Genomic DNA, 13,093 nt, shown 5'->3' on the forward strand with positions numbered 1-13,093 from the left:
CAGTATTAAATAGTATATCCAAATCCACCATATTTGAATTGAGTGCAATAACTGAGGTTGACTTGACTTTGTGCCGACTTTAGATACACATCAATGTGGATGTGGATGCTTAGATGGTGCTGATGATAAAACAGCCTATATGGTTAATTTCAGTCAACCAAAGTAATATTTTAATCGACTAAAGCTTAATCAGCAAAATAATAGATCTAGACGAGACAATCTATGTGCTTAATTAAATGGGCCATGGGATCAAATATGTTAAGTTTTTTTTAATAGTTTACTGTTAACATTTTTTTATTTATCTTCATCATCGATAAAAAAATTGTATAAGATCAGACCGATTATCTTAAGGATAATCAATAGTATTACAAAGTAAATAGAAGAAAAGTAAAGAATAAGAAGACAATAATTTTGAGAGTTTTGTTTCCTCTTCTTCATAGATTGCTCGAAGTTGAGTGAAGAGAGCACCAGAGAACTTGTTGAGCACGAACACTTGCAGTTTTATGCATGAACAATACCCTCCAAGGACTAGCTTTCTCATTATATATTTGCTCAGCTTTTTTTAATATTGCTTTGACTGATTTATTCTGTTAGTCGATTGATTTGGTCGCGACTAAATAACAATTTCTAAACCTTCTGAAATCCTCAATGATTTTATCGATTTTTCAAATGTCAATTGAATCGATTTGTGCGTCAGTCGATTGATTAGGCTAATTGAGTGATCAGTAGAATTGATTCTTTTCTGTTGCTTCAGAAACAACACACTAATGACCTTGCACAATCGAATTGATTCACTTTTGTTCGGTTCAGAAATAACATCAATCGATTGATAACTCTGTTCATTCAAATAGATTCATTTCTGTTTGTATCCTTGCTAAGCAAAAGAAAGATATTATTTTTTTTTTAAACCTTGATTTTAAGCAATTCATTCTCTTCTTACCAAAAGAATTTATGAATCTTTGACAGATATCTAAACAAAAATATATAGTTGTATTATTAGAGTTGACATAAGTCATGAAATAGAAATCGTGAATTCTAAATTACCTAAAAGGTTGTGGTTTGTGTGTATTTTGTTAGGTTATAATTAAAGTTCTATGCTCTCTTGCGGATCGGGCTGATCAGACGCTGTTTCATTCATATAGTTGACCGGACAACGATTCCTCCAATCGGTCTATGTATATTCTCTTCTCACTCAGACAATACGGTTGAGCCAAGTTGACCGTCTTAATTTTGACTTCCATCGTGACTGTTGACCCGTACCAGATGGACTCCTCCTTACCACCGTGTCGATACTTTTTATATTTACTTATTTGATCAAAAGCAAACAAAAATTACTTAGCATTTATTCAGCTCTCTCTAATCGCATTGCACTATCCTATAATTTAGTTCTTTATAATGTTTCAGGACTTCTAATCTCTTATTTAACATTCAATCACTCACTATCTCTTAGTACTTTCATCATTTGGACTTCACCTACTAAATGTCAATGTCATGTCAACATTGATTTACTTAGGCTTCCTTCTTATCAACCCTCTATTAAACTCCAAACTATTAAAAGTTCAACTGATCTTGACTTACTTATACTTTTAACCAGTGACGGATCCAGATAAAAAAGAAATAGGGTGCACAAAAAAGAGAACTGGAATTTATCTTCCTTCTCGCTACCCCTCAGATTACAATATATTGGTGGAATTTTCAAGAGCAAGAGGATGCTCAAGCACACCCCCGCTCTCCCTAGATCCACCACTATTTTTAACTATCAAAATTTTAATCAATCTTGATTTAGTTAACATACATTTTTAATCAACCTTCATTTATATTGTTCAATCATCATCTAATATTTTAATCAAATTCTATATTATAGCAATTTTTAATAAAATTGTCATGTATATTGTAACATTTAAAAAAAAAACTACTATAACAGATAAGAGTATTTTTAGATGAAAAAATAATAATAATAATAATAACTGCTTTGATTTTTTTTAATGGAAATAATAATAATAATAAACATCCTTTTAATCTATTATTTCCTACAAACAAGGGAAACTTTAGGACTCAATGGATAACCTCGAGCCCACAAATTTCAAAAGTAACTCAAGCAGCAAATTGAAATTTTCCTTTCTTTTATTATTAGTTCTTAACAAACTCATGGGTCATTTAATTAGTAAAGTGCAAATAGCTTGTACTCGACGACAATGACTCCAACTCGGTGGAGTTATAAACAACATTATCATAATTAACTTATGAAATGTAATAAATCAATCAATCTTCGCCATTAGATTAGCACGATAATCACATGAAGAAAACTAGAAAAGTGCATGTAGCCATATGCTTTTTACTATCCCCTTAATATATATCTATGAAAGAGGTGAGGGAAGACCCCATAAGTCATCCGAATTGGTATATAGTGGGATATTTGCCACATGAGGTCGCGGGGTCGAAACTCGGGGTAGTCGGGGCGTAAATCCCTGGTCCCTGTGTAACTCACCCCACCTGCCACATGCTCGCTCAGGATGCTATGATTTACCTCCCTCGTGATGGCCTTGGGTCGGGTGTGGTGGGGGCGCTGGGGACGAGCGATTTCGCCTTTTTGCCACATGAAAGAGGTGAGGGAAGGAAAGGAAAGGGTAATGAAAGAGAAGAAAATTTTAAAATTCTATTTGGGAGGAAGTGAGTTATGGAAAGAAAAAGTAAGAAAGAGTAAGTTTTAATCTTCCTTATTCATGAAACAAAAGAATTTTTTATATCTTGATTTGGAGTGTAAGGAAGAATAAGGGAAATTAAAAAAATTGTGTTATAATTTTATCCATATTTTATTATATTAATTCTAAAAATCATTGTTTTAGACATTCTTTGTGTCGTGACGAAAAATACTCGCACCGTCAGACGCTCATACTTTGTTGACGTCGATGTTAACGTTGACATCAACTTTGACGCTGACACCGACTTCGATGCCAACTTCGATGCCGACTTCCATGCCGATGTCGATGCAGACGTCGACTTTGACGTTGACACCGAATTCGATGCCGACATCGATATCGATGCCGACTTCGACACCGATGCTGATTTTAACAAATGAGTTACAAATATTTAAATACGTAAGTTTTAACCAATAAATATATATAAGATGTACTTAATTCTTAAACACATAAATATTTAATAAAAATGAAGATAATTTTATAATTTTATATATTTAATCTTCATTATCTTTACTTTCCTCCCAAATAGGATAGCACATGTTACTTACTTTTAATAAACTTTTTCTTCCTTCTAAATAAGGAAAATATAAAATCCAAATATAGGGTTAAGCGCTGAGAGTTACTAAGCAACTGCTAATCTCTATAATTATTTTATTTGGAAATTAACCAACGTGGTGTGAATATATATAAACACTTGGTTTTTTTTCTTCATCACGGGTCAACAATTGACTATGCTGAAAGCTACTTGATGACTAGACCGTGCATCTTCCATTTATCGCACATGCATGACTTTCCAAGTCTATCATGTCATTATTATTTTTATTTTATTTCAAAAATAATAATTTAGATGTTTATTTTTCGCCGACAAATTTTAATTTGAAAAGAGACGATTTTTTCTTAATTCGTATATGTGATATTATATTTGGACAGTAGGGAGTTAGCGCATATGTCAATTTAATATTTGGGATTCGAATTTGGTAAGATTAAAGTAAATATTTTTTTTATACGTCGATGATTATTATAGAAGTTAATAGTTATTCATAATTTATCTTTCTCATATTAACTTTGAGATGAGCACGTTAGAGACGAATACAGTTGCTTTTTACCAATGTGTGTATAAGATTAGCTTGATTTTTAATAAATATGGAAGTTCCGTAGATTACCAATATTATTATCTCCTCGGATGAATCTAGTGACTAGCGCATTAGGTGTTGTCATAATAAAGTTTGGTATTCGAATTTGTTAGTCATTATTTCAAATGTTAATAGCCGTCCGTGATTTATCTCCTTTGTGTTAACCTTCGGATGAATTGGTGGGGGCACTGAGTGAGACGAACGTATTCGTCTTTTACATAATTGTTGGGCGAAATTATATATATATATATATATATATATATATATATATATATATATATATATATATATGATAGAAGTCTATATTGAACCGTCTAAGACCAGCGTTATTCCTACAGTACATGTGAAAATAGCGGCGGATTCCCATGTATTTACACCTATTTTTCTAGGTTATTAATCTTCCTTATCCTGATTGCTTTTTCCACTTAATTTATAATTAATTTGTTACATTACATTAACAATTAGTCCATCGAAAGAGATGTAACAAACCCGTGTTTGTTGACTAATAATAATAAAAACTAAAAGAAGATCTTAAATTATATAAATCATAAAAAAAAATATTTTAAAAAAACTCCATATTTTATCTTGAGAATATCTTTTTACCAATATTATTATAACAATTATAGATAATTACATATAAGCTACCGAATAATTACTATAACATTATTCATTAGTTGTTAATAATATTATAGTAATTTCTGAAATTATGGAAATTATCATTTAGATATTTATAATTTAATTCTCAACTATAAAATATTTATAGAATTTTTTTAAAAAATAAAAGATAGATGTTGAACTTCTGGAACGATGTCATTTACAAAATTTGAAGTATGCTTTTGATTTTTATCTAATAAATAATAGCAGTAATCTCCGCTTCACTCATTTCCAGCCGAGGATCATCCAGAAACAGAGTGTAAACAGAGCATGGATGAATGGATAGATTTAAATTAAATGTCCGGCTGTCCTTATCCTTGAAAGAAAGACTAGTCAAATCCAGTATATCAGTATTAAATAAGTTTCAATTTTTCTGGTTCAGACTTTTGAGATCGATCCACAGATATTTTTTCCAATGTGTCTCAGTCTATAAATCCCTCTCGATCTTCATCTTCTCCTCAAGCAAGTAATCATCTAGAAGAAACCCAATCCCCGCCATGGCCGCCGGCGCCTTCCTCAACTCCGGGTCCGGCAAGGACTATCCCGGCAACCTCACGCTCTTCGTCTTCGTCACCTGCGTCGTGGCCGCCACCGGCGGCCTCATCTTCGGCTACGACATCGGCATCTCCGGTGCTATATCGATTGTCTCATTGATTAATGAATTAATTCTAGTAATTAATGGAATTGTTCGAGTGCTAATCATGGTTAATGAATGATGAATGAAGGGGGAGTGACGTCGATGGACTCGTTCCTGAGGAAGTTCTTCCCGGAGGTGTACCGGAAGGAGCATGCGGACAGGAGCACGAACGAGTACTGCCGGTTCGACAGCCAATTGCTGCAGACCTTCACGTCGTCGCTCTACCTCGCCGCCCTCGTCGCCTCCTTCTTCGCCTCCCTGGTCACCAGGGCCTTCGGGCGCAAATGGTCCATGCTCGGCGGCGGCGTCACCTTCCTCTTCGGCGCCGCCCTCAACGGCGCCGCCCAGAACGTCGCCATGCTCATCTTCGGCCGTATCCTGCTCGGCATCGGCGTCGGATTCGCCAATCAGGTAGATTAGATACTCTGTTTTCTTAGAAACGGTTGGGGGAAATCAGTGCTCGATTGATTGATTGATTATTCAGTCCGTGCCGGTGTACTTGTCGGAGATGGCGCCGGCGAGACTTCGCGGCATGCTGAACATCGGCTTCCAGCTGATGATCACCATCGGCATCCTGGCGGCGAGCCTCATCAACTATGGCACGGCGAAGATCAAGGGCGGATGGGGATGGCGCGTCAGCCTCGCGCTCGCCGCCGTCCCCGCCGCCATCATCACCGTCGGGTCCATCTTCCTTCCCGACACGCCCAACTCCCTCCTGGAACGCGGATTCCCCGAGGAAGCCCAGCGCATGCTCCGCCGCATCCGCGGCACCGACGACGTGGGCGCGGAGTACGCCGACCTGGTGGCGGCCAGCGAGGAGTCGAAGCTGGTGGAGCATCCGTGGGCCAACATCTTCCAGCGCAAGTACCGCCCCCAGCTGACCATGGCTCTCCTGATCCCCTTCTTCCAGCAGCTCACCGGAATCAACGTCATCATGTTTTACGCCCCCGTCCTGTTCCGCACCCTCGGCTTCGGCCGCAACGGCTCCCTCATGTCCGCCGTCATCACCGGCCTGGTCAACGTCTTCGCCACCTTGGTCTCCGTCTTCACCGTCGACCGCCTCGGCCGGCGCAAGCTGTTCATCGAGGGAGGCACCCAGATGATCATCAGCCAGATCGTAGTGGGGACGTTGATCGCCGTCAAATTCGGGACGAGCGGCGAGGGGGACCTGTCCAAGGGGTACGCCGCCGTGGTGGTGCTGTTCATCTGCATCTACGTGGCCGGTTTCGCGTGGTCGTGGGGGCCGCTGGGGTGGCTGGTCCCCAGCGAGATCTTCCCGCTGGAGATCCGGCCGGCGGGGCAGAGCATCAACGTGTCCGTCAACATGCTCTTCACCTTCGCCATCGCGCAAGCCTTCCTCACCATGCTCTGCCACATGAAGTTCGGCCTCTTCTACTTCTTCGCCGGCTGGGTCGTGATCATGACCATCTTCGTCTACCTCTTCCTGCCGGAGACCAAGAACGTGCCGATCGAGGAGATGGTGCTCGTCTGGAGGGCCCACTGGTTCTGGGGCAGGTTCATCGAAGGCGCCCCTACGCAGAACGGCGGCCGCCTCCCCAAGGACCCCAACAGCAACGTCGAGATGAACCCGCCGGCGCCGCAAAGGCAAAAGCAGGGCAGCAATTTCACGTTGAATTTGGGAATTAGCCTGTGAAAAAGTAGAAAGAAAGAAAAAGAAACCACAGCAGAATATTATTAACTATTAAGAAAGGGGACGTACCAACTCATTAAATTCCTCTCCTCCTCCTCTTTCTTCTCTAGCCTTAATTGTTCTTCATCTGGAATTAATTACTCCTTCATATATTGAAGTTACAGGATATTAAGAACAAGAAAAATCTATCATTTTTTCTCTCTTTATCTATTTATGGATGCTACAGGTCCCTCAAATTTAAACTTGCCGTGTCATACATTTATATCAATTTCACACACACGCATATATATATATATATATATCAGTCAACTTTGACTTCATTCTAGACGGGGGTCAACCAACACCAATGAAGCAGTCCACATGGACCTCTAGGATAATTAGGCTAACCATTTTTTGGATTTTGATTTTCTTTTTTTAAGAAAGATGACTTCCATAAGTTCCTAGGTTATTATGAAATCTTTAGTTTCACTCTGGATGTTTAATACACCAATCCGGGGTTATTTTGAAAGTTTCGTTTCATCTAGATCTCTAATACACCCATCTCTGGAGTCTATTTACTACTAATTATGTACCCTCAAGGAATAATTGAGCCGGTCATCACGTGATAAATTTACCTAAAATAGACAAAGATTGATTTCCAATCAAGTCAGTATAAAGAAACTTGATCACGGTTGTCGGAGGAGATTTTTAGCGTCGCAGGAGCCTTTTCAGAGCATCGAGCAAAAGAGAAAGTCGTAACAGTTATTATTCTGAAGCTCTTAGTCGAAGACATTTAAATAGGTTCATTGCAGGTATCTAGAATCTCTCCGGGCGCCTAGACCATATGGTTCGACCAATCGGCGCGCTCCACATCAGCTTATAGATCACTTTTCGAGTCCGGCACCTAGACCGAGTCCGAGCGCCCAAACCTTCTGGGCACCCTTAGCCCTGCACGGGTGGGCCTGGTCCGGGCGCCCAGACCCCTTTTTTTTCAACTTCTTCTCCTACAAGAAAAGGTTAGTCCAGACAATCAAAAAATATATTTTACCCAGCAAAACAGGGTTAGCACAACATAATAAAATGTGAGTATTAATTAAATTCTATCTTCACGAGACCAGAACCTAATCAAGATCTTAACTTAAGTTATCGAAATAGACCTAAGTTGGATCAACACCTACAATTCTCTCAATGGAGAATGCGTCCTCACTGGATCTCTCCTCCAGTTGCTTACCTTCACTTACCACTTGCAGTCACTTGACTTGCCTTTAACCCACCAGGTCTTCCCGCCAATTGTTAGGTCCACAGACCTAACTGGACTTCTGCCGGTTGTCAGGTACTGTTGACTCAACCGGACTTCCTGCAAAATATCGGGCCTCGCGAACCTATTTGGACTTCGCACCAGCTATCGGGTCCCGCGGACCTAACTAGATTTCAGCTTTGTATCAAGTCCTTTAGACCAGTTAACTCCTGCATACTTAGTAGAAAAGTTAGACAACACAACACTCTAACTTTAGACCCCTTGTCATTCATCAAAATATGAGTTGGATCATTAGTGTAGATTGTACCAACACCTAGGCTTAGAGTTTGTAGATAATGACCCTCTATAAATATTAAACGTTGGTGCAAGGAGCACCATAATCAAACTTATGTTTTAATATTGTCAAATGTTCAAGTTAAGTCTTATTATTATTTTATGAATTGATCAAGAGTGCAGAAAGCTCAACTTGGAAAGTCGTCCTAGTAGGTCAGCTGGACTCGATACTTGGCAAGGAAAGTCTCAACAGATCGTGGAACCAGACAGGAAGTCTAGATGGGTCAAGTGGACCTGACATCTGACAGGTGGATTCGATATGTTTGGAAGACCCGATATCGAGTCAAGTGGAAGTCCTGATAGTCAATCCAATATTAAGTTGTTAAGTCAAAATATGTTTGGAGGACCCGATGTTTACCAGGCGAGTTGAGGTAAGCTACTAGTGGTAGTGCACTGAGATCGTGTAGCATGAGGAACAAACCGTATGGGCTGATCTAACTGAAGAAACCAACGAAGGTTTCTAAGTTGAGATTAAGACCGTTCTAACTATCTTAATCATGCATACTATATTTGTACTAATATTATTTTATAGGTTTATGCTCTAACTCTGTTTAGCAGGATAAATTTTCTAATCTATTTTTGGCAAGATCATTCTATCGATGGAAAAGAGTGTTCAATTAACAAATCCATGAAAAACTAGAATATAAGATTCGATCTAGAATGAAAATTGAAATTTCAGTTTCGCCGACGGAAAAGAGTGTTCAGTCGACGGATCAATATATTTCCAAAATTAATCAAGATTCAAATTAGAGTATAAAAGGTAAAAAAGCTATTCAAATGATAGAAAGACTTTGATCCGTCGAGGGAACAACGAGATTTTCGGGATCAAACGGATCAAATTGCAACAATTAAGGAAAGATCAAAGATCAATCGACGGATAGAAGGATCAGTCGACGAATAAGTTCAACCAACAGAACCAACAGAACCCTTCATTAGTCGACGGAACAAGGCCTATAAAAGAAGTCTCAAGCTTCGAGCCAAATAAAACTTCTGCCTTCTGATTTTCTGCTACGCTCATTCATTGCTCATGCAAGCTACGATTACTACAACGTTGAGAGGCTTCCAACAACCTACACTTTATTTTGTATTGATTGGTTGTTGGTATATTTATTTTACTTACACATTGTATTCATATTTACAATATCACTTTATCATTTAATGGATATCCTGGAGTAGGAGTTGTGAAAAGATCCGAGCCAAGTAAAAAATAGACTTGTCTTAATTTTGTCTTTCTCGTTTCACTTTATTTCGCTGCGTACTGTAATTTTACGAAAGAAAAGAAAGGATTTTAAATCGAATGAGATCCACCCTTTCTCTAATATTTCATGATCCCACATTAACGTAGTCTTAGTATCTAACTCTAATTTTATTTCTCATTTGTAATTATTGTTTCATTGGCTATAGATCAATTTAAGCGTTAGTGGAACTTTATTGAACCATTATGGCGCCATCTAAACACTATCGCTCATTGAAATGGTGAATACACAAAGAGCTTTGCTTTTACTAACAAGAGTCGTCGCTCACCGAATGTCATTACTAGTTGCATGTCATCTTCGCTACTCGCTCACACTCCGTTTGTGATAAGTCCTCATTTGACTGGGCCTCAATTGATCACTTCCCACGTAGTATTAGCGATGTGTCTGGTCGACTGGTCGTCCACCCACAATTGGGATCATGGTCATAGTTGCAATAGCAACCTCCACCATAAGAAGCCCAAAGTTAGAGCTCTTCCTTCCTTGCAGATTTCCCTTGCATAAATAGCACTTAGAGCTCTTCCATACCAAGCATTGGTTCAATACGTACCTTTAGAGAAGCCCCAAAGCTATCCATTAGAAACAATATTTAACATTCGTAGCAGAAGAGTAAGAAAAGTGCATCTAGCACACAAAGAGGAGAAGAACCATTCTAAATGTAGTGTGGGATAATCTTGATCTCATCCTCTCTGTCTTTCCAGAGATGCCTCCTTCGAAAGTAAGATTGAGATGACTTTTCACTACTCAAGAATGATTGAGGATGGCTAATGCATTCGAAATCCGCCTCCTTACGGGATGATCCGGTGGTAAGGACGGGGGACCCTCATTGGCGGAGGGTCAAAGACACGTGGAGGTCACTGGACAAGAAGGTCAACCCCGAGGTCGCGCCGAACGGAAGGATGCCGGGCCGAGTGGAGTATCGGCCCGACCACGCGTCAAGCCGACCGGACATTCGGCCAGGAGCTTCCCGGGCCGGACGGAAGACAACTCGACCATAGGCGGGTTTCCGATGCTCAAAAGACCGCAGGTGCCGAGCGGATAAGCCGCTCGGCAGAGCCATAGGCCGATATGGCACCCTCATCCGAGCAGACGAGCGAGCTTCCCCCGAGAAGCTCTAAGCCGAGCGGATAGGCCGCTCGGCCGATTCACATACCAAGAACAGACGAGCGTTAGGAGACAAGAAGGATCGAGAAGGACAGTATGGTCGGCGGCCGAAGCAGACAGAGTATCGTACGGTGGAAGTGTCCACTGTCCCATCAGAGACATGCTCGGACTGTTGCGGTATGGTGTCAGACAGACTTTTCTGACAGACCCATGCTGAGGTATGGGGGGAGACACGTGCGCATCTCGAGAAACGCGCTCGTGCCTACCCAGGGGTCCTATATAAGGACCCCCAGGTTTCGATGCCAAGGGGATTTTTCTTCTTCTATTTTCTTCTTCTGCTTCTTTTTCTCAAACCACTGCTTGTTTCTTCTTCCTACACATTGCCTGACTTGAGCGTCGGAGGGTCGTCGTCGGGAAACTCCTCCCGGCCCGACTTCTTTACAGGTAGCGTCGGAGATCCACATCATCAGCCGGAGACAGCGAAGAGCGTCACGTTCCCAGCGTCCATCCACTCATCACTCGGATAGGATCACGGGATGTCTATGTTAAAGCTTCCTTTGATGATATGAGTAAATTTGGGTGAATTAACACGCATCAAAGGGTGTCGTCGATGTCTGCACAGTCCCTCTAACGTTTAAGTTAAACTCTAGTTGTAGAGCTTAAGAGAGAAAATGATATATATAGTGAAAGAGAAGACTAGAGAGAGTGAGGATTGAATCTTCTTACCATTGCTAACGTTACCTCTCTTAAGTCTTAAATATAACTGGTTGTCTACAAGTTAATGTTTTCTACAGTTCAAGCGCTAACATACTTGTATCTTTTGTCTATTAGATAGTTAGTTATAAGTTGATCTCATAATTTACTCTTTTTTTTTACGTAATCTAGAGATAGACTGTGAAAAACATTTAAGATGAGTGTAATCATCTTTTACTATAACTAAGGGTGCTTTCTTAATTTTGTTTTTACTACAACTAAGGATCAATAATATTTCTTTTCTTTTCCTTCTCTCCCTTATTTTTGGAGCACAAACTACCTTATTATTTTTCTGTCTTCATCCTCATTCCTCCAAATCTTTGTTGTAATATGGAGACCATTCAAAACCTTTTTCCTTAACAATTTTATTTTTGCAACATGCACCTTTTCTAACTTCATAATGATTAGAATTGTTAAAATCTGAATTAAAGATCCATCAAACAAGATCGCTTATTTTTCAATCATGAAGCTATATGAGAAACTTTTCTTTCTTCCCTTGAATAATCACATGTTTCTTCGTCAATGGAGACTTTTTGTGCCAATAGAAGACTACACAAAATAAATTCAGACGTCGTCATTTAGAATTAACATCCTGGAGTATGTTGATTACAACCTTACAATGATGGTCAAGGAAGAAATGTTCTTGCTTGGACTCAACAACCTACACTTTAATTCCTATTTCTACCGGTAATGTCACTCTTTTGATAAAACTTTTTTACTTTATAATTTTTAGAAAAGAACTTTCATACTTCTCCCATGGCAAATGCCTTGGCCAATCCATCAATACTAGAACTTAGTGCCTTGCTACTAAGCAGTCTAGCATTTTCATATTTACAGAATATTGATGTCATGGACAATTATAAGAACATCACTCAGAGCTTTCTCTATGTCCTTGCTCAAGTGTGTTCGATCAGAGGACGCAACGTATATTTTGTAAGAAGTGCACCAAGATTCTTATGGAAGTCATCCAGGCAGTTGTTCGTTAGCTCGAAAGATTCTCCTGGCCGGATACTTCTGGCCAACTCTCCAAGAGAGCGCCACTCGGACAATAGCCACATGCCTATACTGCCAAAAGTATCACCATATTTTGTACTGATCGACCGAAGAGATGAAGTCATCCCGGTATCTTGCCAGTTCAACCAATGGGGCATGGACATCGTGGGACAATTTCCCATGGCAATGAGTCAATGAAGGTTCCTGTTTGTTGCTGTGGATTACTTTTCAAAATGGGTCGAGGCTGAGCCCTTGGCAAAGATAAACGAGCAGATGGTCATCAAGTTCATCTGACATAACATCCTCTGTCGGTTCAGCATCCCCTGCCGGCTCGTCTCAGATAACGGGAGGCCGTTTGCGGGTCGGAAGCTCAGGGAGTGGTGCGAAGGTTATGACATCTAGCAGACCTTCATCACAGTCGCCTACCCCCAGAGCAATGGCAAGGCAGAGGTCACAAGTGCCTTGTGGGCACTTCGCACAACTCCAAAGGAAGCGACTGGCGTAACACTATTGTAGCTGGTGTATGGAGGAGAAACAGTGGTTCTTGTAGAGGTTGGAGTAGAATTTGACCGGGTGCGACTGTACGACGAGAGAAATGGCATGCGAAGGTTAATGAGGCTCGACTTGGTGGATGAAACGTAGGATA

General features: G+C 40.3%; 1 protein-coding gene across 1 annotated transcript; it reads left to right on the plus strand.

The window, feature by feature from the left end:
- Positions 1–4,949: 4,949 nt before the first annotated feature.
- On the plus strand, positions 4,950–6,982 carry LOC122024321 (sugar transport protein MST3-like). Its single transcript, XM_042582926.1, has 3 exons — positions 4,950–5,116; positions 5,212–5,534; positions 5,608–6,982. The coding sequence occupies exons 1-3, from the start codon at positions 4,984–4,986 to the stop codon at positions 6,775–6,777; spliced, it is 1,626 nt and encodes a 541-aa protein (XP_042438860.1). The 5' UTR covers positions 4,950–4,983; the 3' UTR covers positions 6,778–6,982.
- The last annotated feature ends 6,111 nt before the right edge of the window (positions 6,983–13,093 follow it).

This window comes from Zingiber officinale, chromosome 9B (assembly GCF_018446385.1).
Source record: "Zingiber officinale cultivar Zhangliang chromosome 9B, Zo_v1.1, whole genome shotgun sequence".
NCBI classification, from domain to species: domain Eukaryota; kingdom Viridiplantae; phylum Streptophyta; class Magnoliopsida; order Zingiberales; family Zingiberaceae; genus Zingiber; species Zingiber officinale.